General features: G+C 32.0%; 1 protein-coding gene across 3 annotated transcripts in view; it reads left to right on the top strand.

The window, feature by feature from the left end:
* The window catches only part of LOC143071556 (phosphatidylinositol 3-kinase regulatory subunit alpha-like), a 144,247-nt gene that overhangs the window by 58,678 nt on the left and 62,037 nt on the right, over positions 1–23,532 (top strand). For all 3 annotated transcript variants that reach the window (XM_076245948.1, XM_076245930.1, XM_076245938.1), the window contains exon 3: positions 15,592–15,675. In XM_076245948.1, the coding sequence (XP_076102063.1) occupies positions 15,592–15,675 (84 nt within the window). The remainder of the gene's footprint in view (positions 1–15,591; positions 15,676–23,532) is intronic.

The raw sequence follows: 23,532 nt of genomic DNA, 5'->3' as shown, positions 1-23,532 counted from the left end.
ACTTATATAATGTTGGTCGTTTTTAATAGTTCCCATCACTTTCCTTCTGTTTAAAACAAAAAAAAACAATTATTTGACAAAAATTATATTTAAAAATCTGTTGATATACCCTATTAATGGCTTTTTAATCCTCCAAAGACCTCTCACTATATTGATGATAACAAGGAATTAGGTTTACCATGTTTTGACCTGCATCCTTTAAAGAAAACAAATTATTATTAAAAATGAAGAAAATGTTAATAAGATCGTCTGGGAAATGAAATATGTATGTACAGTTTCGGAGTGCAAAACATTGTATGAAGATTCTGGTATTATAATATGATAAGTCGGTGGGTAACCAACTTTCTTTATATCTGTCAATGACCAAGTTTCAGAAACAAGGATAAGATTTTGTTTGATTATTTTAATTTTGTCAATTTACAAGGAGTTATATAGGTTTGTAGGTCAACATCGAATTATTTATGATGCCTTATTTTAACAGATCTATATTTATCTCCCTTATCCCTTTAGGTCTATCTTTATTACCAATTACGACCATAAGTTATTGAGCTGTACAAAGTCTCAACATCTGCTTGCTGTATATTAATTATATAAGATAAGTACTAATGCTTATTGTGGTTGAAAGGAGATTCTGTGTATATGTGATTAAGACAGCAACCCAACATTGACAAAAAGGAGTAAATTTATTTTACTTGATTTATAACAATTTCTATGATTCAAATTTGACCAGCAAGTAAAGAACTCGCTCAATCCCGCTGATGGAACAGTCTGGTTAACAATATTTGCAAGCTGTGAGCATGATGTTTGGTTGTTGATATCTTTTTTTTTTCCTTTTTTTGCAGAAACTTGACTAGTTATGACAGACATCGTGAAATTGAAAACAAAAACTTTCTGCTTTCATTTATTATTTGGAATCTGACAAGAAATGAAGTTTTTCTATGGTATACGAGTCTGAAGGAACACAAAAAATTAATCACTAAAGCCCATATGATATTACATGATGATAAACCAAAAAAAATCAAATAAACGAAAACTACAATAATGGTTAACTTTTCCAAAAATCATATATTGACCAAATTCTGGGCTAAATAATTATTAGCCTAGCTATTATAAATGATGGCCCTTCATATAAACAAAATATTCCATTGACAATCGTTTTCAACTCTGCTCTATACATATTTCTTGATACTTGAATATATTTTTGTAGTTGGATATCAGACCCATCAGTAATTCTGTTATTAATTTGTTGTAGGAATAATATTTAATTATGTGATCCCTCTGAGAACAGTAAGTTAGATAGAAATGACAGGGTGTGTAAGCAGACATATGACAGGATAATTATAAATTTCCATGTCAGGAAATGTGATGGGTTTCCCTAATCAATAAACCAGCTCAGTGTCTCAAGTGGTTTTATAATGGTGTCAAAGAAAAATCCTGATCAATAACTAGTCCTAGTGACCCACAGATAACACTGCTTTCTGTGGTTTATAACTCAGAATTAGCCATTCACCAGCAGATTGGATAAAATTGTTCTTATTAAAGTAATTGATGCGGATGTTGAATGATAAGAGCTATGTAAGGAATTAAAGAATAATTTATAGAATCAATACCCTACTAACCGATTGATAACATTTTTATCAGTTTTTTTTTCCTGCTGACTTGGTGTTATTTCACTTGGCTGCAATTTTTTTAATGTTAGTGTTTCACAAGAAAAGATCGTTTGAGCTTTAAACAATTTGCAGAGAATACACTTTTGAAATCTGACAGGTATATAAAGATCAAAGATCATCTTATTGTTTATTTTTTATTAAATACTTTTACCTTGTCACTGACTACTTCCAATGAAACTCAACTCAGTCACAGCTCTGGTCATGCCAGTTAAGTGTTCAGGTGCTTAAACATTGAAAATTCAAATTGATGAATTTCATAACTTAAATTACAGTCTGATCTTCCTTTGTTCAGGTCACAATTTTTGGCTATTGTTTTAAGGTCCTTTTTGGGTTTACACCTCATATTCCTTGGATTTTAAATGGCTCTAAGCAATCCTGAGAAAGATTAATAAATCAGTGGCTTAAATTAGCCTTAAACTTCAGAAATTTGAAATTCATTTTTTAGTTTGTAAATTCTAATGAACTGAAAGAAGAAACAGATTTCCCTCAATGAAACAGTGTCAGCTAAAAAATCAATATTAGTCCTAGTAACCCTGAAATGACACAGAGGTTGAAGGAATAAAATATTAATGACATTATTTTGAACCCATAATGTATTGAGGACAGATAGTGACACCATGAACTCCTAATATAGTCTTAGTCATATGGTACTGACATTGCTTAGATATTAGACTTTAGTTTCAGGTTTTAATAATTCATATGGTTCTGTCATCAATTAAGCTTCTGTATGTTAAGATATGATGTCTGTCTACATATACATAATATATTATATATGTATTATGTTCACACATAAATTTCTTTTTATTCAATTCATCACTTAAAGAAACCTAGGTTCAGTCTTTATATATATGTGACCTTTTTTTGTATAAAACAAATTAAAAACAATGATATACAAGATTTACTTTATTTTTCTTCAAAATTTCATTTCCTTCAGACAAGCCTGTTAATTTGTGTAACAATCGGGAAGAGTTTTATTAGAAGTGTATTTCTTAGAAAGGTTTAAGTGGTCACCATTGTAATCCTATTACATTATATCACTAGGTTGCTGTGACCTACATTTTACATTTTGACTTAAAACTAAGATGATGGACGGCTGCTTAACTTCCAGCAGCTAATTCAGGACCATAACATGTTAATGTAATATAATATTTATTATTATAACTTGTAAGTGACCAGTGTTTGCTTTTAACCCTTTTAAATACTGCATGCTGTGCAGAGTCTTCAAGCAGCAAATATCTATTTTGACATCTTTGGTTTGACATATCTGTGTTTTTAGAACCCACTACCTCTCATGCTTAGGCAAACACAGCTACAGAGGTGGTATGTAAGAATAAGAATATGTGTTATGTCAGTGCCGTTGTCAGTCAACTCTCCATCAGAGACTAAAGAGTGTACAAGTTAGTTTAAACAACTATCGGTAAATGACAGCCTTCAACAATGAGCAAAACCCATACCACATAGTAATTTAAGCTTATCAGTTTTCATAATATTATGGTCTGTCTAAGCTGATTTTCTGTAAATCTGGTTAAATCACAAATTGTCAACTTATAACTGTCAGTACATTATTATTAGTAATGACAACTTATAACTGTCAGTGCATTATTATTAGTAATGACAACATTCAAGTTTGTTTGTTGTAGTAACCTATGTGATTTTTTTTCTAAATATTTTATTTTTGAAAGATTAACATCTGTGACCTAATGAACTGAAAGATGTCAAGGACACACAAGTTAGAACTTGATTGTAAGTCAGTGTGATACTTATGTTAGACCATTGAAATGCAGTGAACTAAAACTTTTATCAAGGTCTGGCTTCTTTGTAAAACATGCAGGTCTTTGTTTGTGGTCATCATATTGACAGATGGGTCAATGGGGCAGAAAATTGCTTGCTGCCTTTGTTAAGATTCAAGGCCATATGGGGGTCAAACAAGTACTAAAAGGTTTTTCTGACTTTCGAACAAAAGAAAGATTAAATTTTCTTTGAAAGAGGCTATTTTGTAAAATTAGATAGCATTTATTTAGAATTTTTAGAATTCTACATTGTTTGAAAAAGGATCATAAACAAAAGAACATGCTTTTACATGTTGATTGTGATTTTATCCCAAACAGTGCTTTAATTTATGTAATTCCAATTTCATTTTATCAGCCTGTAGTCAAATGATTTATCATGCAGTCATTTACTATGAATAAATTTCATTAAAATAGTAGCATTATGAGGAGTTCTTGATAGAATTAAACAACAGTCTATTTTAATTGACCTTCTAAAAAGGTAAAAATGGATGTACTTTTAAAAGTAAGTCTTGACAGAGAGTATAATTTGTTAAAGATACTAATAATTTAAATCAATTGTAAGTAAAGGTTTGATTGGTGACCTAGTGGACATTTTTGGATCCAGTGTAATTTACACAGCAATATGAAAAGAACCGATGTGACCTCATTACTTTACTTTTGAAAGCAAGCAATCCTAGAAAAGAATATGATAACATGTGCATATTTTAATCCCAAGGCACCATTATAAGTTCTCTGCATTTCTTTTGAAATCATGGATACTCTAGTAACTTAGTCACCCCTGGAGGTAGACTTTTTTTTGTTCCTGTTGAAGCTTAATTTCATCATTTTACATTAGACTAAAAGATCCATCTTTTTTGGATTGATCTCGGGAATGATCTTGTAACTGGTGTAAATTTGGTGTTGGTTATGGTATCCTTATATATAAGAAGAAAACAAATTCTCCTGTTGAGAGCAGTCATTAGAAAGGAGAAGTTTCTTTGTTATTTAGCATGTCCACATATTTTATTTCTTTTCATCAACATAGAAGATTAAATTAGTTATCACTCAGTCTAACAGTAAAACAATACTTGGTTTAGTGAGTAATCCCTTGTTATTTAAGTGGGAGAAATGTACTGAAAATGTAATATTATCTATCTTAAATGAAATGATTTATAAAATATTTGAGACAATCTTGTACTTAGACAGCTGATGTAGTGCATGGTAAAAGCTTATACCTAGTTAATAGTTCTGTTGCACTTTAAACACATACAACTAAGTATCAGATTTCTTATTTATGAATGAAACACACATTTAAGAAAAAGGTAATTATTACCAAATTTCAAATAGATTTGCTATCTAATGTCAGAGATTAATGTAGTTTCTATAAGGGTTTGACAGGCTGTGTACCTTATCAACTTTCTCCACTCTCCTTGATCGGAGGAGGAAAATACTTTTCAATATTTCTTTTTTGTAACCTGAAAATGATATATGTGAAATAGATAGAAAAATGATTTAAAACTAATTATTTTCATTTGAAAAACAGATTGGGGCCATAGCACATTTTATAACTTTAATCATAATTGATCTGATATGGATATTTTAAATCATCATTTTTCAACCTCATTCTTCACTAAATCTAAATTTAAAGTAGTGCAGATAAATAATTAACAATATTTGTTTGTTTGAATGAAAAACCATTTTCTGGTCCAATTAACATATGATTGATAAAGCAGCCTATGGTTCTACCCCATTAATCATTTGATCTAACAGATATTGAGGCCAGTAGGGTACAATAGACCTCTTGCTTGCCTGCAAGGACAATTAATCACTAACATGAGTGGTCATTTTAATGACCTAGTCATAGTGACCACTGTATTTGCCATGGGACTGAATAAGCAAGTAACAAATCTAGTAATCCCAGATCTCTCTGAGTCACAATTGAATTTATGAAATTATAATTCTGTTAATTTAAAAAAAGAAGATGTGGTACGATTACCAATGAGACTACTCTCCACAAAGGACTAAATTGACACTGAATTTAACAACAATAGGTCATCGTATGGCCTTCAACAATGAACAAAGCCCATATCGTATAGTTAGCTATAAAAGGCCCAGAAATGACAATGTAAAACAATTCAAACGAGAAAACTAACAGCCTATTAGGGACGACATCAAAAGTTCAATGTAGGATAAAAAACTTAATTCACATAGTTTTTTCGCTGACCCCCCTACCCCCCTTCTTAACTTAATTTGGGAAAAATTGATTTACCTATATGGATATATGTAAAATCGATTTTAGATTAACAAAACTTGCAGCAATGTTGACCCCCCCCCCCCCCCCCACCCCCAAACTATTCAGTTTAAGTTTTTTATCCTACATCGATGTTTTGATGTCGTCCCTTATTTATGTATAAAAAATGAAAGGAAAACTAAGATGATTCCAGATAATTTTGACTCAGTTGAAACTATTGTCTTGCGTAAAGCCAACTTTTTATTTTCTGTCTGCATTGAGACACTCCAAAAATATGTCAAAAAAGAAAAAACAACCCATTGAACTTGAGTTGACTGTACATATTATTATTATATCCCAGTTTTTGTAAACTTTAACAGGATATATATTACATTGACTACTGTCATTTTGTATTTGAACTTTACATGACTGTAATTAAAGTTGTATAATTGTAAAAATATCAGCACAGATTTAGTTCTCTGGGTGAGGAATAAGTAGGCTACATGTAATTACAGATGAAAATATGTAGATTTAATATAAAACTGTAATCTTCTTATTGTAAATGTAGGAGACCCTCTGTAGATAATATGACCAGACTATAAACAATACTAACAAAACATTAATAAATATATTCAATTCTACATCAACAGTTAATTCTGAAAGGGGATTTTTTAGTCTTAAAAACATTAACAAAAATATAGAACTTAGACTACAGTAAATTCAAAAAGGGGAAGTCCAATTAAAAACTGACAAAAACAAATGTTAGACATACATTAACCAATTTGGAAAGAAATGGAAAATGTCTGCCATATTCCTGACTTGGTACAGGCATTTTACAAAAAGAAAACAGTGGGTTAAACCTAAATAAGGTTTATAATCTAGATAACATCCCACTTGTTGGTTAAATTGACAAAATATCGTAATTGACAATAATTGGGATCCAGCAACAAAAACTATGTGAATATACATTTGAGACAACACAACTGACTTTAAAATAAACAAGCATACAAATATATCTTATAAAGAAGCCAAACAAAAAGTTGTTGCACTTGTCAGGGGAGAGATCCGTTTGCGCCAAAAATACATCCTTTTGCGCCACAACTTTTTTTCTCCAATACTACGTTTGCGCCACCTGTTTTAAAATAACATGGTATCATTTGTGCCAAAAATAAAACATACAATTAGAAGAAAAATGACTTCTCGCCTGCTTTATTTGGACTTGGAACTGGTAGTTTACACGCCGTTTCCTTTTCTGAAGCATACTTTCTTCTTACTGCTGCTGCTTGGGTACTACCCCATTTAACTTTAAATTTAATTAAAGAATGAACTGCATAAAACAGTTCATGATAATTCCTGTGTAATGCTTCTTATCCATTACTGGTACGTCTAATGGTAGATACAGTTTCAGCCAATACGGAAGGTGGGAACAAAGCACTGTGTCATCTACATATGTGGCTAAAACATAATCAGCAAAAACTTCTATTTTGTTTCATGTCTTGTATTGAATATTCAGCAAAGCAATACGTTTTCTTCTTTCTATGTACATGGACTGACTAATGCATCTCAAGTCATTTCTCTCCAGATGCTCATCTTCATGAAGAAATATCTCTAAACATATGATACTTTTTAAGCCAAAAAAAAAAAAAAAAAAAAAAATGAATATTAATCATTAATATTTATTATCATAATATATGTACAGGTAAATTGGCGCAAATGAGTTCCGAATATTGGCCCAACAAAATTTGGCGCAAATGATACCCCTGAAAAACAGTAATTGGCGCAAAAGGACTGCTGTCCTTGTCAGTGAGTCACCAGCAAAAAAGTTTTTTGGAGTTGATATAGTTCTTACGGACAGAAAGTGTAAAAGTTGACTGAAATAATTGTAAGTTACTGAAATATAGATTTGGAAACATGTAAAACTCAATAATCTGTTTTGTAATAAGTTAAATTTTAGTGGAAATAATCTATTTTTAGTCGACATATGTATATTGTACAGGTACCAGAAAAATAAATTGTAATGATTTGTTTGTGTTATGCAACCATAATAGAAGAAACAAAAGGTTTAAATGTCTAAGTAATTGTGTCAAGTAATACAATACCTAAAGGCTTGTTATCAAAATGCTAATTTATAGATTGAAATATTCCAATTAAATTCTTTTTTGTTAGGAAAATTATATTTTGTAAAATTATATTTTTCTGAGAATGTAGATTCTTATACTGTTGTTATACTTAAAAACCTGGTAAACAGATCCATTAAAAGTCAGAAATCCTTATACAGTGTATTTTAAAACATATCATAACGTTTTCTATCGATAGGTATTTGACTGATTCCATTAAAATGTAAGATTTCATTGTATGAATCATATATATCTGGGATTTGATCGATATTCTTTTGCAACAGAAAGACATTTTATAGATAAATTTTCTATGAAGACATCCTATGTTAAATGATTTAACCAATTAAACTTCCTATCAGGTTTATGGTATTTTTATTATCTTGATAGTGGTATAATTATAAGTGTATCTTCAATTATGTCAGTAGGTCACTGTGTCAGTGAGTTCATCTGTTAATTGTTATACTGCAAGCTGGGATATATCTAATAATAATAATAATGATATATATACATTTTATATGATAGATGATATAATGATACACAAAATTTAATTATTGATAAGAAAAGTCTGGTATTTTAAAGTCCTTTTCTATTTTATGTAATCTGTTTTGGAAAAGTAGCACATAAAGAACATAGAATTACAGTCTTTTTGTACCGGGTTTCTTTCTAATTTTGGTGATTTGTGAAAATGAAATATACTTGTCTTCTTGTATGAATATCTTGGGGTTTTGTTTCTTTTCACTTATTTTGCACTGAATCAACCAAACAAAACAAGGGTTATTACATATTTTGTCCCTATTTCATGGATTATGACTTTCATGTTATGTAGACAAAATTGTACTTATAATGATAATTGTCTAGTAGATACATATTACAGTCTTTTGCAGATTTCTTATTATATAAAAAAAGTATCCACTTTGATGTACCGATATTAGATTTAGTATCCTAAATAACATTTTCGTGTTCTGGGCCATCTGTTCATCATGAACTGTTATATTTTCAGCCACTGGAGCTATTTCTAGAATAAGTATCAAAGAGTTAAACCTTTAAATTGTATTTTATATATATGTTGTATGGGCTTGTTTAATGTCTTCTGTCAGGGGTTAATTAGGTTTACGTAAGTTAATGAGGTGTGGTATCCTTGAAGGACAGGTTATAGGTAAACAGGCTCAGTACGTGTACCCTGAATCATTATGATTGGCGACAATATTGCTGTACCAATCTACCCACAGAATTAATGAATTTAAGACATCATCAAAAATATTTAGTAGTTAAAAAACAAACTTATTGGGTTACTTTGAAGGACAGCTATCTAGTAATTTATTGACATACATATATATATATATATATAAAGTTCTTCTGTTTACAAGGCCACATCTGGTAGAACAGTAATTAAGTTATAAACATATTTAACCCAGCCTCATTTTGCACAGTGCATGTGGCTGCGTTAAGAGCCTGTAATTCAGTGGTTGTCATTGCTTTATTTATTTAGCTGTCTTTCATTGTTTTGTATGTTTGTTTTCTCATTGTTGTCATGAAAGGCCTTTTTAGCTTACTATACAGTTGAGATTTTGTCATGAAAGGCCTTTTTAGCTTACTATACAGTTGAGATTTTGTCATGAAAGGCCTTTTTAGCTTACTATACAGTTGAGATTTTGTCATGAAAGGCCTTTTTAGCTTACTATACAGTTGAGATTTTGTCATGAAAGGCCTTTTTAGCTTACTATACAGTTGAGATTTTGTCATGAAAGGCCTTTTTAGCTTACTATACAGTTGAGATTTTGCTCATTGTTGACTATATTGTTTATAATATTATCAATAACTTTATCAGCAGTTGTCTTATTTTTACAGAGCTTGCATGAACACAACTGTTGCAGTCACTTCTTAAACCTGTTGTTGATTGTTTTTTTTATTTTTACAGAGCCAATACCACCACCACCAGTTGTTCCCCTTCCTCATCGTTTAGTACATTGTATTTCCTCAGTAACTTAACATGAATTGTTTTATTTTTACAGACCCAATACCACCACCACCAGTTGTTCCCCTTCCTCATCGTTTAGTAGATTGTATTTCCTCAGTAACTTAACATGAATTGTTTTATTTTTACAGAGCCAGTACCACCACCACCAGCTGTCCCCTTCCTCATCGTTTAGTAGATTGTATTTCCTCAGTAACTTAACATGAATTGTTTTATTTTTACAGAGCCAATACCACCACCACCAGTTGTGCCCCTTCCTCATCGTTTATTAGATTGTTATTTCCTCAGTAACTTTATATGAATTGTTTTATTTTTACAGAGCCAATACTACCACCACCAGCTGTCCCCTTCCTCATCGTTTAGTAGATTGTATTTCCTCAGTAACTTAACATGAATTGTTTTATTTTTACAGAGCCAGTACCACCACCACCAGTTGTGCCCCTTCCTCATCGTTTAGTAGATTGTATTTCCTCAGTAACTTAACATGAATTGTTTTATTTTTACAGGGCCAATATCACCACCACCAGTTGTGCCCCTTCCTCATTGTTTAGTAGATTGTATTTCCTCAGTAACTTAACATGAATTGTTTTATTTTTACAGAGCCAATACCACCACCACCAGTTGTGCCCCTTCCTCATCGTTTAGTAGATTGTTATTTCCTCAGTAACTTTATATGAATTGTTTTATTTTTACAGAGCCAATACCACCACCACCAGTTGTGCCCCTTCCTCATCGTTTAGTAGATTGTATTTCCTCAGTAACTTAACATGAATTGTTTTATTAGCTCACCTGGCCCGAAGGGCCAAGTGAGCTTTTCCCATCACTTTGCGTCCGTCGTCCGTCGTCCATCGTCTGTCGTCCGTCGTCCGGCGTCCGGCGTCGTTAACTTTTACAAAAATCTTCTCCTCTGAAACTGCTGGGCCAAATTAAACCAAACTTGGCCACAATCATCATTGGGGTATCTAGTTTAAAAAATGTGTGGCGTGACCCCGTCAACCAACCAAGATGGCCGCCATGGCTAAAAATAGAACATAGGGGTAAAATGCAGTTTTTGGCTTATAACTCAAAAACCAAAGCATTAAGAGCAAATCTGACATGGGGTAAAATTGTTTATCAGGTCAAGATCTATCTGCCCTGAAATTTTCAGATGAATCAGACAACCCGTTGTTGGGTTGCTGCCCCTGAATATGTAATTTTAAGGAAATTTTGCTGTTTTTGGTTATTATCTTGAATATTGTTATAGATAAAGATAAACTGTAAACAGCAATAATGTTCAGCAAAGTAAGATTTACATATAAGTCAACATGACCGAAATGGTCAGTTGACCCCTTTAGGAGTTATTGCCCTTTATAGTCAATTTTTAACCATTTTTCCTAAATCTTAGTAATCTTGTAGAAAAATCTTCTCCTCTGAAACTACTGGGCCAAATTTAACCAAACTTGGCCATAATCATCATTGGGGTATCTAGTTTAAAAAATGTGTGGCGTGACCCCGCCAACCAACCAAGATGGCCGCCATGGCTAAAAATAGAACATAGGGGTAAAATGCAGTTTTTGGCTTATAACTCAAAAACCAAAGCATTTAGAGCAAATCTGACAGGGGTAAAATTGTTTATCAGGTCAAGATCTATCTGCCCTGAAATTTTCAGATGAATCAGACAACCCGTTGTTGGGTTGCTGCCCCTGAATATGTAATTTTAAGGAAATTTTGCTGTTTTTGGTTATTATCTTGAATATTGTTATAGATAAAGATAAACTGTAAACAGCAATAATGTTCAGCAAAGTAAGATTTACATATAAGTCAACATGACCGAAATGGTCAGTTGACCCCTTTAGGAGTTATTGCCCTTTATAGTCAATTTTTAACCATTTTTCCTAAATCTTAGTAATCTTGTAGAAAAATCTTCTCCTCTGAAACTACTGGGCCAAATTTAACCAAACTTGGCCATAATCATCATTGGGGTATCTAGTTTAAAAAATGTGTGGCGTGACCCCGCCAACCAACCAAGATGGCCGCCATGGCTAAAAATAGAACATAGGGGTAAAATGCAGTTTTTGGCTTATAACTCAAAAACCAAAGCATTTAGAGCAAATCTGACAGGGGTAAAATTGTTTATCAGGTCAAAATCTAACTGCCCTGAAATTTTCAGATGAATCAGACAACCTGTTGTTGGGTTGCTGCCCCTGAAATGTAATTTTAAGGAAATTTTGCTGTTTTTTGTTATTATCTTGAATATTATTATAGATAGAGATAAACTGTAAACAGCAATAATGTTCAGCAAAGTAAGATCTACAAATAAGTCAACATGACCAAAATGGTCAGTTGACCACTTTAGGAGTAATTGCCCTTTATAGTCAATTTTTAACCATTTTTCGTAAATCTTAGTAATCTTTTAGAAAAATCTTCTCCTCTGAAACTACTGGGCCAAATTTAACCAAACTTAGCCATAATCATCATTGGGGTATCTAGTTAAAAAAATGTGTCAGGTAAATCGGCCAACAAACCAAGATGGCCGCCATGGCTAAAAATAGAACATGGGGGTAAAATGCAGTTTTTGGCTTATAACTCAAAAACCAAAGCATTAAGAGCAAATCTGACAGGAAGTAAAATTGTTGATCAGGTCACGATCTATCTGCCCTGGAATTTTCAGATTAATCGGATAATGGGTTGTTAGGTTGCTGCCCCTGAATTGGTAATTTTGAGGAAATTTTGTTGTTTTTTTGTTATTATCTTGAATATTATTATAGATAGAGATAAACTGTAAACAGCAATAATGTACAGCAAAGTAAGAACTAAAAATAAGTTACTATGACCAAAATAGTCAATTGACCCCCTAAGGAGTTATTGCCCTTCATAGTCAATTTTTAACAATTTTCTTAGAATTTGAAGATTTTCAATAACATTTTCCACAGAAAGTACTGTTATAGATAGAGATAATTGTAAGCAGCAAGAATGTTTAGTAAAGTTAGATCTACAAACACATCACCATCACCAAAACACAATTTTGTCATGAATCCATCTGTGTCCATTGTTTAATATTCACATAGACCAAGGTGAGCGACACAGGCTCTTCAGAGCCTCTAGTTCATAAATATAAGTAATCTTTTACAAAAATCTTCTCCTCTGAAACTACTGGGCCAAATTTAACCAAACTTGGCCACAATCATCATTGGGGTATCTAGTTTAAAAAATGTGTCCGGTGACCCGGCCAACCAACCAAGATGGCCGCCATGGCTAAAAATAGAACATAGGGGTAAAATGCAGTTTTTGGCTTATAACTCAAAAACCAAAGCATTTAGAGCAAATCTGACATGGGATAATATTGTTCATCAGGTTAAGATCTATCTGCCCTGAAATTTTCAGATGAATCGTACATTCCGTTGTTGGGTTACTGCCCCTGAAATGGTAATTTTAAGGAAATTTTGCTGTTTTTGGTTATTATCTTGAATATTATTATAGATAGAGATAAACTGTAAACAGCAATAATGTTCAGCAAAGTAAGATCTACAAATAAGTCAACATGACCAAAATGGTCAGTTGACCACTTTAGGAGTTATTGCCCTTTATAGTCAAGTTTTAACCATTTTTCGTAAATCTTAGTAATCTTTTAGAAAAATCTTCTCCTCTGAAACTACTGGGCCAAATTTAACCAAACTTGGCCATAATCATCATTGGGGTATCTAGTTTAAAAAATGTGTCCGGTGCCCCGCCAAACCAACCAAGATGGCCGCCATGGCTAAAAATAGAACATAGGGATAAAATGCAGTTTTTGTCTTATAACTCAAAAACCAAAGCATTTAGAGCAAATCTGACACGAGTAAAATTGTTCATCAGGTCAAGATCTATTTGCCCTGAAATTTTCAGATTAATCGGACATTCTGTTGTTGGGTTGCTGCCCCTGAAATGGTAATTTTAAGGAAATTTTGCTGTTTTTGGTTATTATCTTGAATATTATTATAGATAGAGATAAACTGTAAACAGCAATAATGTTCAGCAAAGTAAGATCTACAAATAAGTCAACATGACCAAAATGGTCAGTTGACCACTTTAGGAGTTATTGCCCTTTATAGTCAAGTTTTAACCATTTTTCGTAAGTCTTAGTAATCTTTTAGAAAAATCTTCTCCTCTGAAACTACTGGGCCAAATTTAACCAAACTTGGCCATAATCATCATTGGGGTATCTAGTTAAAAAAATTTGTCCGGTAACTCGGCCAACAAACCAAGATGGCCGCCATGGCTAAAAATAGAACATGGGGGTAAAATGCAGTTTTTGGCTTATAACTCAAAAACCAAAGCATTAAGAGCAAATCTGACAGGATGTAAATTTGTTGATCAGGTCACGATCTATCTGCCCTGGAATTTTCAGATGAATTGGATAATCGGTTGTTAGGTTGCTGCCCCTGAATTGGTAATTTTGAGGAAATTTTGCTGTTTTTTTGTTATTATCTTGAATATTATTATAGATGAGATAAACTGTAAACAGCAATAATGTACAGCAAAGTAAGAACTAAAAATAAGTCAGTATGACCAAAATAGTCAATTGACCCCCTAAGGAGTTATTGCCCTTCATAGTCAATTTTTAACAATTTTCTTAAAATTTGAAGATTTTCAATAACAATTACCACAGAAAGTACTGTTATAGATAGAGATAATTGTAAGCAGCAAGAATGTTTAGTAAAGTAAGATCTACAAACACATCACCATCACCAAAACACAATTTTGTCATGAATCCATCTGTGTCCATTGTTTAATATTCACATAGACCAAGGTGAGCGACACAGGCTCTTTAGAGCCTCTAGTCATGGTTCAGTGACCACTTGAAAAAAAAGTTCAAATTTTTTGTAATGTTGAATTCTCTCTTATTATAAGTAATAGGATAACTATATTTGATATGTGCATACCTTCGTAAATCTTAGTTATCTTTTACAAAAATCCTCTCCTCTGAAACTACTGGGCCAAATTAATTCAAACTTGGCCACAATCATCTTTGAGGTACCTTGTTTGAAAAATGTGTCCGATGACCTGGCCATCCAACCAAGATGGCCACCACGGCTAAAAATAGAACAGGGGTAACATGTAGTTTTTTGCTTATAACTCTGAAACCCAAATCATTTAGAGGAAATCTGACAAGGAGTTAAATTGTTAATCAAGTCAATATATATCTGCCCTGAAATATTCAAATGAATTGGACAACCGGTTGTTGGGTTGCTGCCATCCAATTGGTAATTTTTAACGAAATTTTGCTGTTTTTGGTTATTATCTTGGATACTATTATAGAAAGCGATAAAACTGTATACAGCGATAATGTTCATCAAAGTAAGATCTACAAATAAGTCCACATGACCTAAATGGTCAATTGACCCCTTAAGGAGTTATTGCCCTTTATAGTCAATTTTTAACAATTTTCATTAATTTGGTAAATTTATGTAAATTTTTACCAAATATTTTTCTCTGTTACTAATGGGCAAAGTTCATTATAGATATAATTGTAAGAAGCAAGAATGTTCAGTAAAGTAAGAACTTCAAACACATCACCATCACCAAAATACAATTTTGTCATGAATCCATTTGTGTCCTTTGTTTAATATGCACATAGACCAAGGTGAGCGACACAGGCTCTTTAGAGCCTCTAGTTTTTACAGAGCCAATACCACCACCACCAGTTGTGCCCCTTCCTCATCGTTTAGTAGATTGTATTTCCTCAGTAACTTAACATGAATTGTTTTATTTTTACAGAGCCAATACCACCACCACCAGTTGTGCCCCTTCCTCATCGTTTAGTAGATTGTATTTCCTCAGTAACTTAACATGAATTGTTTTATTTTTACAGAGCCAATACCACCACCACCAGTTGTTCCCCTTCCTCATCGTTTAGTAGATTGTTATTTTGTCAGACCAGTTACCTGTTCATTTTGTGAGTATTAAATAAACATTCAAAAGTGTGGACATCTAAATCATTATATCAATCCACCAAACATATTATGTGTGTTAATAAAAAAAGTCCATGTTTTTATGCCCCCTCTGTAGGTAATGTGGGCATTAGGTATTACCATAAACTTTTGTCACATTTTCAATTCTTCAATCTAACTTGAAAATTGCCTCATGCAAATTTTAAAAAATTCATATGTAATATAAAAAAGATGTGCCATGATTGCCAAGGAGACAACTTTCCACAAGAGACCAAAAATGACACAGAAACAATGAACAATTATATGTTAACAACTGAATGCTTATAGAACCAAAACTTGCAGACAGAGGTCAAATTAGTGATACCAGTCACTTACTGTTCTAGAGTTATGACCCTTTTATAACTTGAAAAATTTCTTTCTGCACCACAACTTAAGTTTTGTTTACCCAAATTTTATGAAACTCTTGCACAATGCTTATAAAACTACATTACAGAGACAAATAGGGGCATTAAGTGTTACCCTTGTCCTTCCCATCAATCCGTATGTCCTCAAAATTGGCTTCCTTTCTGTAACTTTAGTTTGACTCAACCAAATGTTATAAAATTCATACACAATGCTTATCACAAAACACAGATCAAGTTCATAATTGGGTGGTGTCATTTTTACCACTGAATTTTTTGTTACTGTTCTCTTACTTAAGCCTCAACCAAATTTAATAAAAGTTATGCACAATGCTTGTTAACACATAACATAGATAAGGTTGGAAATTGGTTTGCATCTATTTTACTGTTCAGGAGTTATGTCCCTTTAATAGACATAAAAAATTATGAACTTATACCAAAGAAATACTGCTAAAAGTAAAAGTTAGAAGTTGCTATCTACAAGGTAGTTTCCCTCACGTGAGAATCAACTGATACAGCATCTCCCTTGAGTTAAATAAGAAATATATGACAAGGTAAGATAACACTGAATGTGAAATCAATTTATGTACTGCTAATATTGTCTTAAGTCTTAGTTGAATGCTATATAAATTATTAATGGACAAAAACTCATTCAAGTAGTCTAGAAAGAGGATTTCTATTGTCTTGGAAGTCAAGAAGAACACTTGAGCTAAAATGAAATACAGGATAATAATGGTATAATACCATTCTGGTATCTCATGACTTTATTGTAGAAAATTCCAATGGTTGACCTTGGCCTTGCAAAATCAGCTGATTTTAGAACCCAATATTGGACATTTGCAGTTTAAATAGATAATATAGTCTATTTTTAATTCTGTATTGTTAAGGTCTTTTTAATGAATACTATAAATGTAGACCTAAAGGTAAAGACCTAAAGGTAAAGAAAACCTAAAGGTAAAGAAAAAGGCTTGAAAATTAATGGTGTGTACCATTAAATAAGAATGCCAAATTCAATGTACTAACTTTGTTCTGAAGTTTTTTGTCAAACCGAAACTCAGGTTTTTATATTATAATGTATGCTATGGATGGTATTATAAAGCCTTTTCTATACTGTCTAATTTTTATTGGGAAGGGTTATGACTTCTATTTCTTGTACCACTCACTGTAATTCAATTGCATGCACTATTTGGAAACTGGTTATAAAACCAGTACCAATGTACCTGTTATCTGTGAACAGTTTCTGACCTTCTGGTGTGCCAGATATTGGACAGTAATGACATAAAAGATTTTCTATTAGACAGGTATTTTGATCACTTTATCAATTAATTGGGAAAAAAATCAAGCATTTGTAATTACGATCTAAGATTGAAACTCAGGGGATACTATTGATATATGAAATAGTCTTTGAACCCTAAGAAACAGCTGAACAGAGAAAAGCAGCCTCTTTTTGCTTGTCTGTTTAATATTTAGTCCATCAATTGGTCAACTGGAGAAACCTACCAACAGTGATTGCTTAGGGTCTGGGATAATGTTCCAACAGTAAGTAATTTGTAATTTTAAAAATTGTCTTTTTTAACTTTTAGTTTCTTTTAAAGGGGAGCAAGAGGCTTGGAAATTATAAGTACTCTGTAAGATGTTAGAAATTGAATGTTATTGGGTAAAGAAATATGTGCAGTTTAAAGGTCTTATTTGGCTCCATGTATTCACTCTATAATGTTAAAATGAAATGAGGAAGGTGGTCTATCATCATTGGACACTTTAGGTGCCTGTATGATATCATGCATAATTGATGTAGTAGTGTCTTTGTTCAAATGGTTTTACATAGGGAGAACATGTAAAGGAACGCGAAGAAGATGTGGTATGAGTGCCAGTGAGACAAATCTCCATCCAAGTCACAATTTGTAAAAGTAAATAATTATAGGTCAAAGTCTACTCAACAGGTTTTACTATTTGGAGTTCATCAAAAATGTATGCCATCTTCATTTATTTAGAGCAAATAATTCACTTATCACTTACACTTGTTGCTTCCAGGAGTTATGCCCCTTTTGTAAAAATCTACTGCATTATTTATGTAATGTATGTAGACCTGATTTGTTTGCTGTGCCAATATGTTATCTGTTAGTTATGAGGGTCCTCTGGGTAACAACCTTGTTACGTGTCATGGCTATTCTAAGTAGAGCTGGGGAAGTATTAACACTTGACATCTTTTTCTGAGGTATATTGTATAAGTTTTGTCAAGCATATAAGTAGGGACGTGTTCTCTGCTAGGGGAATGAATTGTATTATTGATACAAGCTTATTTTAAGTAATCATACACACTCTAGTCTTATACATAGATGACCCTATGTCTATATGTGTCTTGTCAAATTTAAAATAGATGTGTTTTACCTAAATTTAGATTGAATTGTTTACTTACCCTGAACTTTGACTAAAAATATCTGTGGCTCATATAGGAGTAGATTAAAATCAGGTCAAATGCAGTATTATATATAGTTATCAGAGGAAACATATATATTAAACAAATATATATGTTGGGAATCCCAGATATCTGTTGTTTTATTTGGAGTATTTGGGTTGCTGCCTAAATATTCATACCTACCCCATTTTGTGTTTTTATTCTTATTTTACTTTAATAACAGTACAAAAAATATCAATGCTCAAAATAGGATAAATTAAAAAAGAAAACTCTATTATTTAATTGATAGGAAAAACTTTTATGTAGTTTGCAGCAGTTTTAATAAAATCTGTATTGCAGAGTCCATCAGTTACTTAATTAAATAATAAGGGGGTGGGGTGGGGTGGGGGGGGGGGAGAGATCTTCTCATATAGTACAACCACAATTTTCTTTTCATACAGTATAACCACAATTTTAAGAGTTTGATTAAGATACACATTTCTTTTGGCGCATATGCAGCAATCCCAATACATTTTCTTCTCTTCAGTAAAATGACAAGAATTACATTGGTACCAATGAAAATAGTGAATCTGCAATAACAATTTATGAATTGTGTTTTGCTGATACATAATGATTTGCGTTCAAGATAATAAAGGGTACTGTAATTTAATACTGGTTTCTTTGTCTTTAAATGCAAAAATATAATTTCTGGTTGTTTTTCTAATTATTCTGCCTTGACACTTTATTCCTGAGCATTTAGTACATGAAGTTCTTAGCTTCGATCAGTGTTCTAGAATTTGGACTTCTTCAGTTCAATATGCATGTCTTTTTAATTTCCGACAGTTTAAAAGTGTTATTTGCACTAAGACTAATTATTGATTGTGGAATTTATGTTTTCACATGGTAAGCAAAAATCTGATAAGATCTTTTAATACTAATATCATTTCAGTTGTATTTTAATATTTTTAACCGCTTTAGTGTTTTTAAGTTATGTTTTTGGTTTTGGTTTTGTTTTTTGTGTTTTTGATATTGTGTGTGTTTTGTGTTTTGTTTGTTTGTCGTTTTTTTTCTGGGGGATCTGAGTCACTGTCAGGCCAATATTGTAGCCTTATTAGAAATCCACCACTTCAGAACTTGAATCTTTCAGTATCTGGCTGAGGGATAACATTCATTGAGCAGATATAATATCCCGTAAATATATCTCACTTCCTTAAGTGAGGATTTTTTTTATCAACAGTGCAGGGATATATGAAAACATATTACAATTTTTAACTCATTAGTCCTTTTAGGTTTGAGTGCCGGTGTTTTATCAAGATTTTGTTAAAATTGACAGATTACTAATTCATATAGATCTCAGCATTGATTTTATATTTCTTCCAAAGTTATTTTGATCATGGGGAAATTTCTCCTGGTGAATGCCAAAATATGAATGGTCATAAAATGTATGAATTGGATTTCCTTGTATCTAACTTATATCCCTGGTACAGTTATAGTTGAAAAAAGGTTCCAAGTAAAACTTTGAAATACTATATTTTTTTTTTTTTTTTGTCTTGTTTCAATAATTTGCATAGATTTTATTGTCAAGTAGCAGGTGCTTACAATATCCAATGTTTTTTGGAGGTGACCCTTTTTGGTAGATAATTGACAAAGACTCACGTAACTGAACTTGGAAAATAAAATCATTGAATGTTATCCTTTTCAATGTCACAATGGACTTAAATATTGTAGCACATACACATTTTAAAATTAGCTGCAGTCATTACGCCCTTGGAGTTGTATGTTATATAGGAAGTAACTTTATGACGCATTTGTCTATGTTTAATTAAGGAAAATTAACGACTTAGTCCTCTTCAAATAATATATCTTTTTTTATGTTGTGAACAATCCCTGACATTGGGAGTCATTCTAGGTTGATATTGATATTATTTTAATTTTTCATACTAATATTTTATTCATTATATTTGAACTCAACTCGGGCATATTGAAAGTAATGATACCTTGGACAGGCTTCCATTTCAACCCTTGGTTTACACAAAGGTAAAGGGGTTTAAATGGAGGTCTTGCGGACCCTTACTTTGCTCAGAAGTTTATAGAATCCATTATTATAGGAACCATTAGCAGAGATTGTTTGTTGTTCCATTGCACCACACCAGTACTACGAACCAGGAAATTATTATTTTTAACAAATGTCAGACAATGGCATTGATTGAAGAAGTTTTATATATAATATATCTTCCATAGACTCTTTAATTTTATATGGGATCCAATGAGGAGTATTCAGGAAAAAATATGGGGAATTTTTCTGATCAATAGATATATGATGAGAGAGTTCATATTAAAAAATCCAGTACTGAAAAGTGGTATTAATGTAAATATTTGAGCCTGCAGTTGAACCAAAGTACTGTAAATTCAGAAATTATTGCAATTCTGTCATTTAAGACTAAAATGCCGTTTTGATTATTGCGATATTGAGAAAAATCATGTTTAATTCATATAAAGTATTTCAAAATGTGAGTTACAATTATTGCGATGATAATCCTGTTGCACTTTTCGCAATAATAAAAACGTCGCCATAATTTCTAAAAGTACAGTAACTTGAATCTGTGGACCATTGTTATTAGTGGATTTTTCTAAGATATGGGTGGGCCCATTCAGGTATAACATGAATCCTTTCTAAGATATAGACCATTGCTATGAATAACTAATAAAGGGCAGAAGTCAGTAAGATCATGATTGATTTCTACATTCTTTCTGTGGTATCAATATTAATGTCTACCTTGCTTCAAACACAGAATAATGGGGAATAGTTTTGTAATACATTATTTGGAAATATAGACAATTATATCTTCAAAGCCATTTGACTACAGTATATAATGCCCTCTTAGGTCTTACATCATTCAATATATGATATCATAGTTACTTTCAAAAATACAAAATCATATTTATAAAATTGAAGTATGAAATGATTAAAACCATAATGTCATTAGGCCTGTAAAATACCAATGCGGTGGTCAAAGTGGTGGTCATTTTAATCTCTGGAAACTTTAGACTATATAAAAAGACTTATGTTATCATTGTAGGTCCTCATGATTGAATGGAAAATAAATTATCATGTATTGAGTATTAATACAAATAATTGGTTGAAAAAATATTTTCTTTTTTGCCATCAGCACTGCCTGATTAGTCCAAATCATGGTAGATAATGAGATCATCTTGTTGGCTGGACAAATCACTAAAGGATTAATTTTTGTGCCAGTTTTTGCACAGGATTAATTCCTATTGATACTTATGTTTGTTTAATAGTATTGATTGACATTGTGTTTAAATGAAATATTAAAGTTGTGTCTTAGAATGAGACCATTTAGAAATTTAACTACTCTTATGGAAAAAAGACATGTTCCAGTTTTTGGAAAGAAAAGAAAATTTTATGAGGATTATAAGATTAAGAGGATTTAAGCCTGACCACAATTAAACGTTCATTGTCCATGAAAGTCATGTAGTGACTTCCATGCTATCTCAAACTATGTATGACTAAGCAAAAAAAACATTAAGAGCATGTGCTTCATTGAAGTAATATGAAATAAGTTTAAAGAAAAGGTTATAAGAAGTCCTGATAAGTTTGATATTATACCTCATTGTCAGAGTGGAAGTGTTAATGCAATCATTTGTAAGTCACTCTGTCCATCCAACAAATTTTTCATCGCAATGTTCTAAGACCTACTACTAGATATATTTGACAGGGATAAGCTGTCACATGCATTTGCTTTTTGGACTTAAATAAGTATATTTAAGTATGACTGCAAATGAGACAGCTATCCACCAGAGTTCAAACTTCAAATGAGTGGATTATATTAGCAATTATAGATCTCCATACGCCTTTGACAATGAGATAAACCCATACTAAAACTTCACACTGAGGTACAATATCTATAAGTAATTACCTGTCTCAAGTTTTACGATTAAGGTGTTAAAAACAAAAATATTGTGCTCAGTTAAACATGTATAAACAGTTTTTTTTTTAAAGAGTTCAATGTGCACATTGTATCATTAGTCTGATAAAAAACAAATGTCATTAGTCTGTCTGTAGAGATATTTCAGTATCAAGGCAATTTAAGTTTTATTTTTTTTTTCACCAGTTGGCCATTCAAGGTGTTATTTAGCAGCCCTTTTAAAGACCTGTTCTGACCCTGAACCTTTCAAATTAGGAAATTTATATGGACCTTGATTTTTCTGGTATATATATATTTTTACTTCCTAAAGTTTTTGAATCATTTTTCATAATTGCGGTAGTTGATTGATAGAAAGCTTCAAGTTTATTTTTTGTGGTTAACCAGATTATGAAGAATTTCACAAATTGTGGTCAAACTTTGATGTAATACAAGGTAAACCTTATTAAGAAGACGTTTTAATGGCTGAGAAACAAGTAATTAAGTTAGTCCAAATATTGTGGTTAACACTACATAAACATGAACCTGTGTGTGTCTTATGGATAGTTTTAAATTGTAAAGGTGTCAGCTCTTTCCTCCTCCATTTTACCTCATTGAACCCATTGCTAATTGATTGGGTAAGATTTTCTTGCATTAACATTGGGTGTAATCTTGTACATGTATACTAATTTTTCGTAAAAATAACAGACGAGATTGTCTGTACTTTTGTCAGGTTAGTGGTTTGGTATTCAAGGAAAATAAATGTAGTATTTGTACTTTGAAGAGATAGATCGACACTTTCGGAAGACACTAACCCCCAAAGGTCAAAGATTGTTTATTTTGTAGATTACAGAACTATGCAACCAGGCTTGGTCAAATTATAATAAAAAGTCACTATCAACTAATAATTATATTTATCACAAACAAATATAACAGACTAATAGATAAATGTCAGACAAAGACCCATAAAACTAGTTACCTTTATACACTTGAAAACCAATTTAGTAAATATACAGTACCAAGTAGGTCATTCCAAAACATACAGCTCCTGGTGAAAGTGTATAGTCTAAACTCTATTTTGAATAAGAATATTGGGCATGATTGCCAAAATTACTAATTACTGACATATATCAGTCACAG

Source organism: Mytilus galloprovincialis, chromosome 1, assembly GCF_965363235.1.
Source record: "Mytilus galloprovincialis chromosome 1, xbMytGall1.hap1.1, whole genome shotgun sequence".
In the NCBI taxonomy this organism is placed as follows: domain Eukaryota; kingdom Metazoa; phylum Mollusca; class Bivalvia; order Mytilida; family Mytilidae; genus Mytilus; species Mytilus galloprovincialis.
Note: the sequence above shows the minus strand (reverse complement) of the source record. Positions and strands in the feature narration are given on the sequence as shown.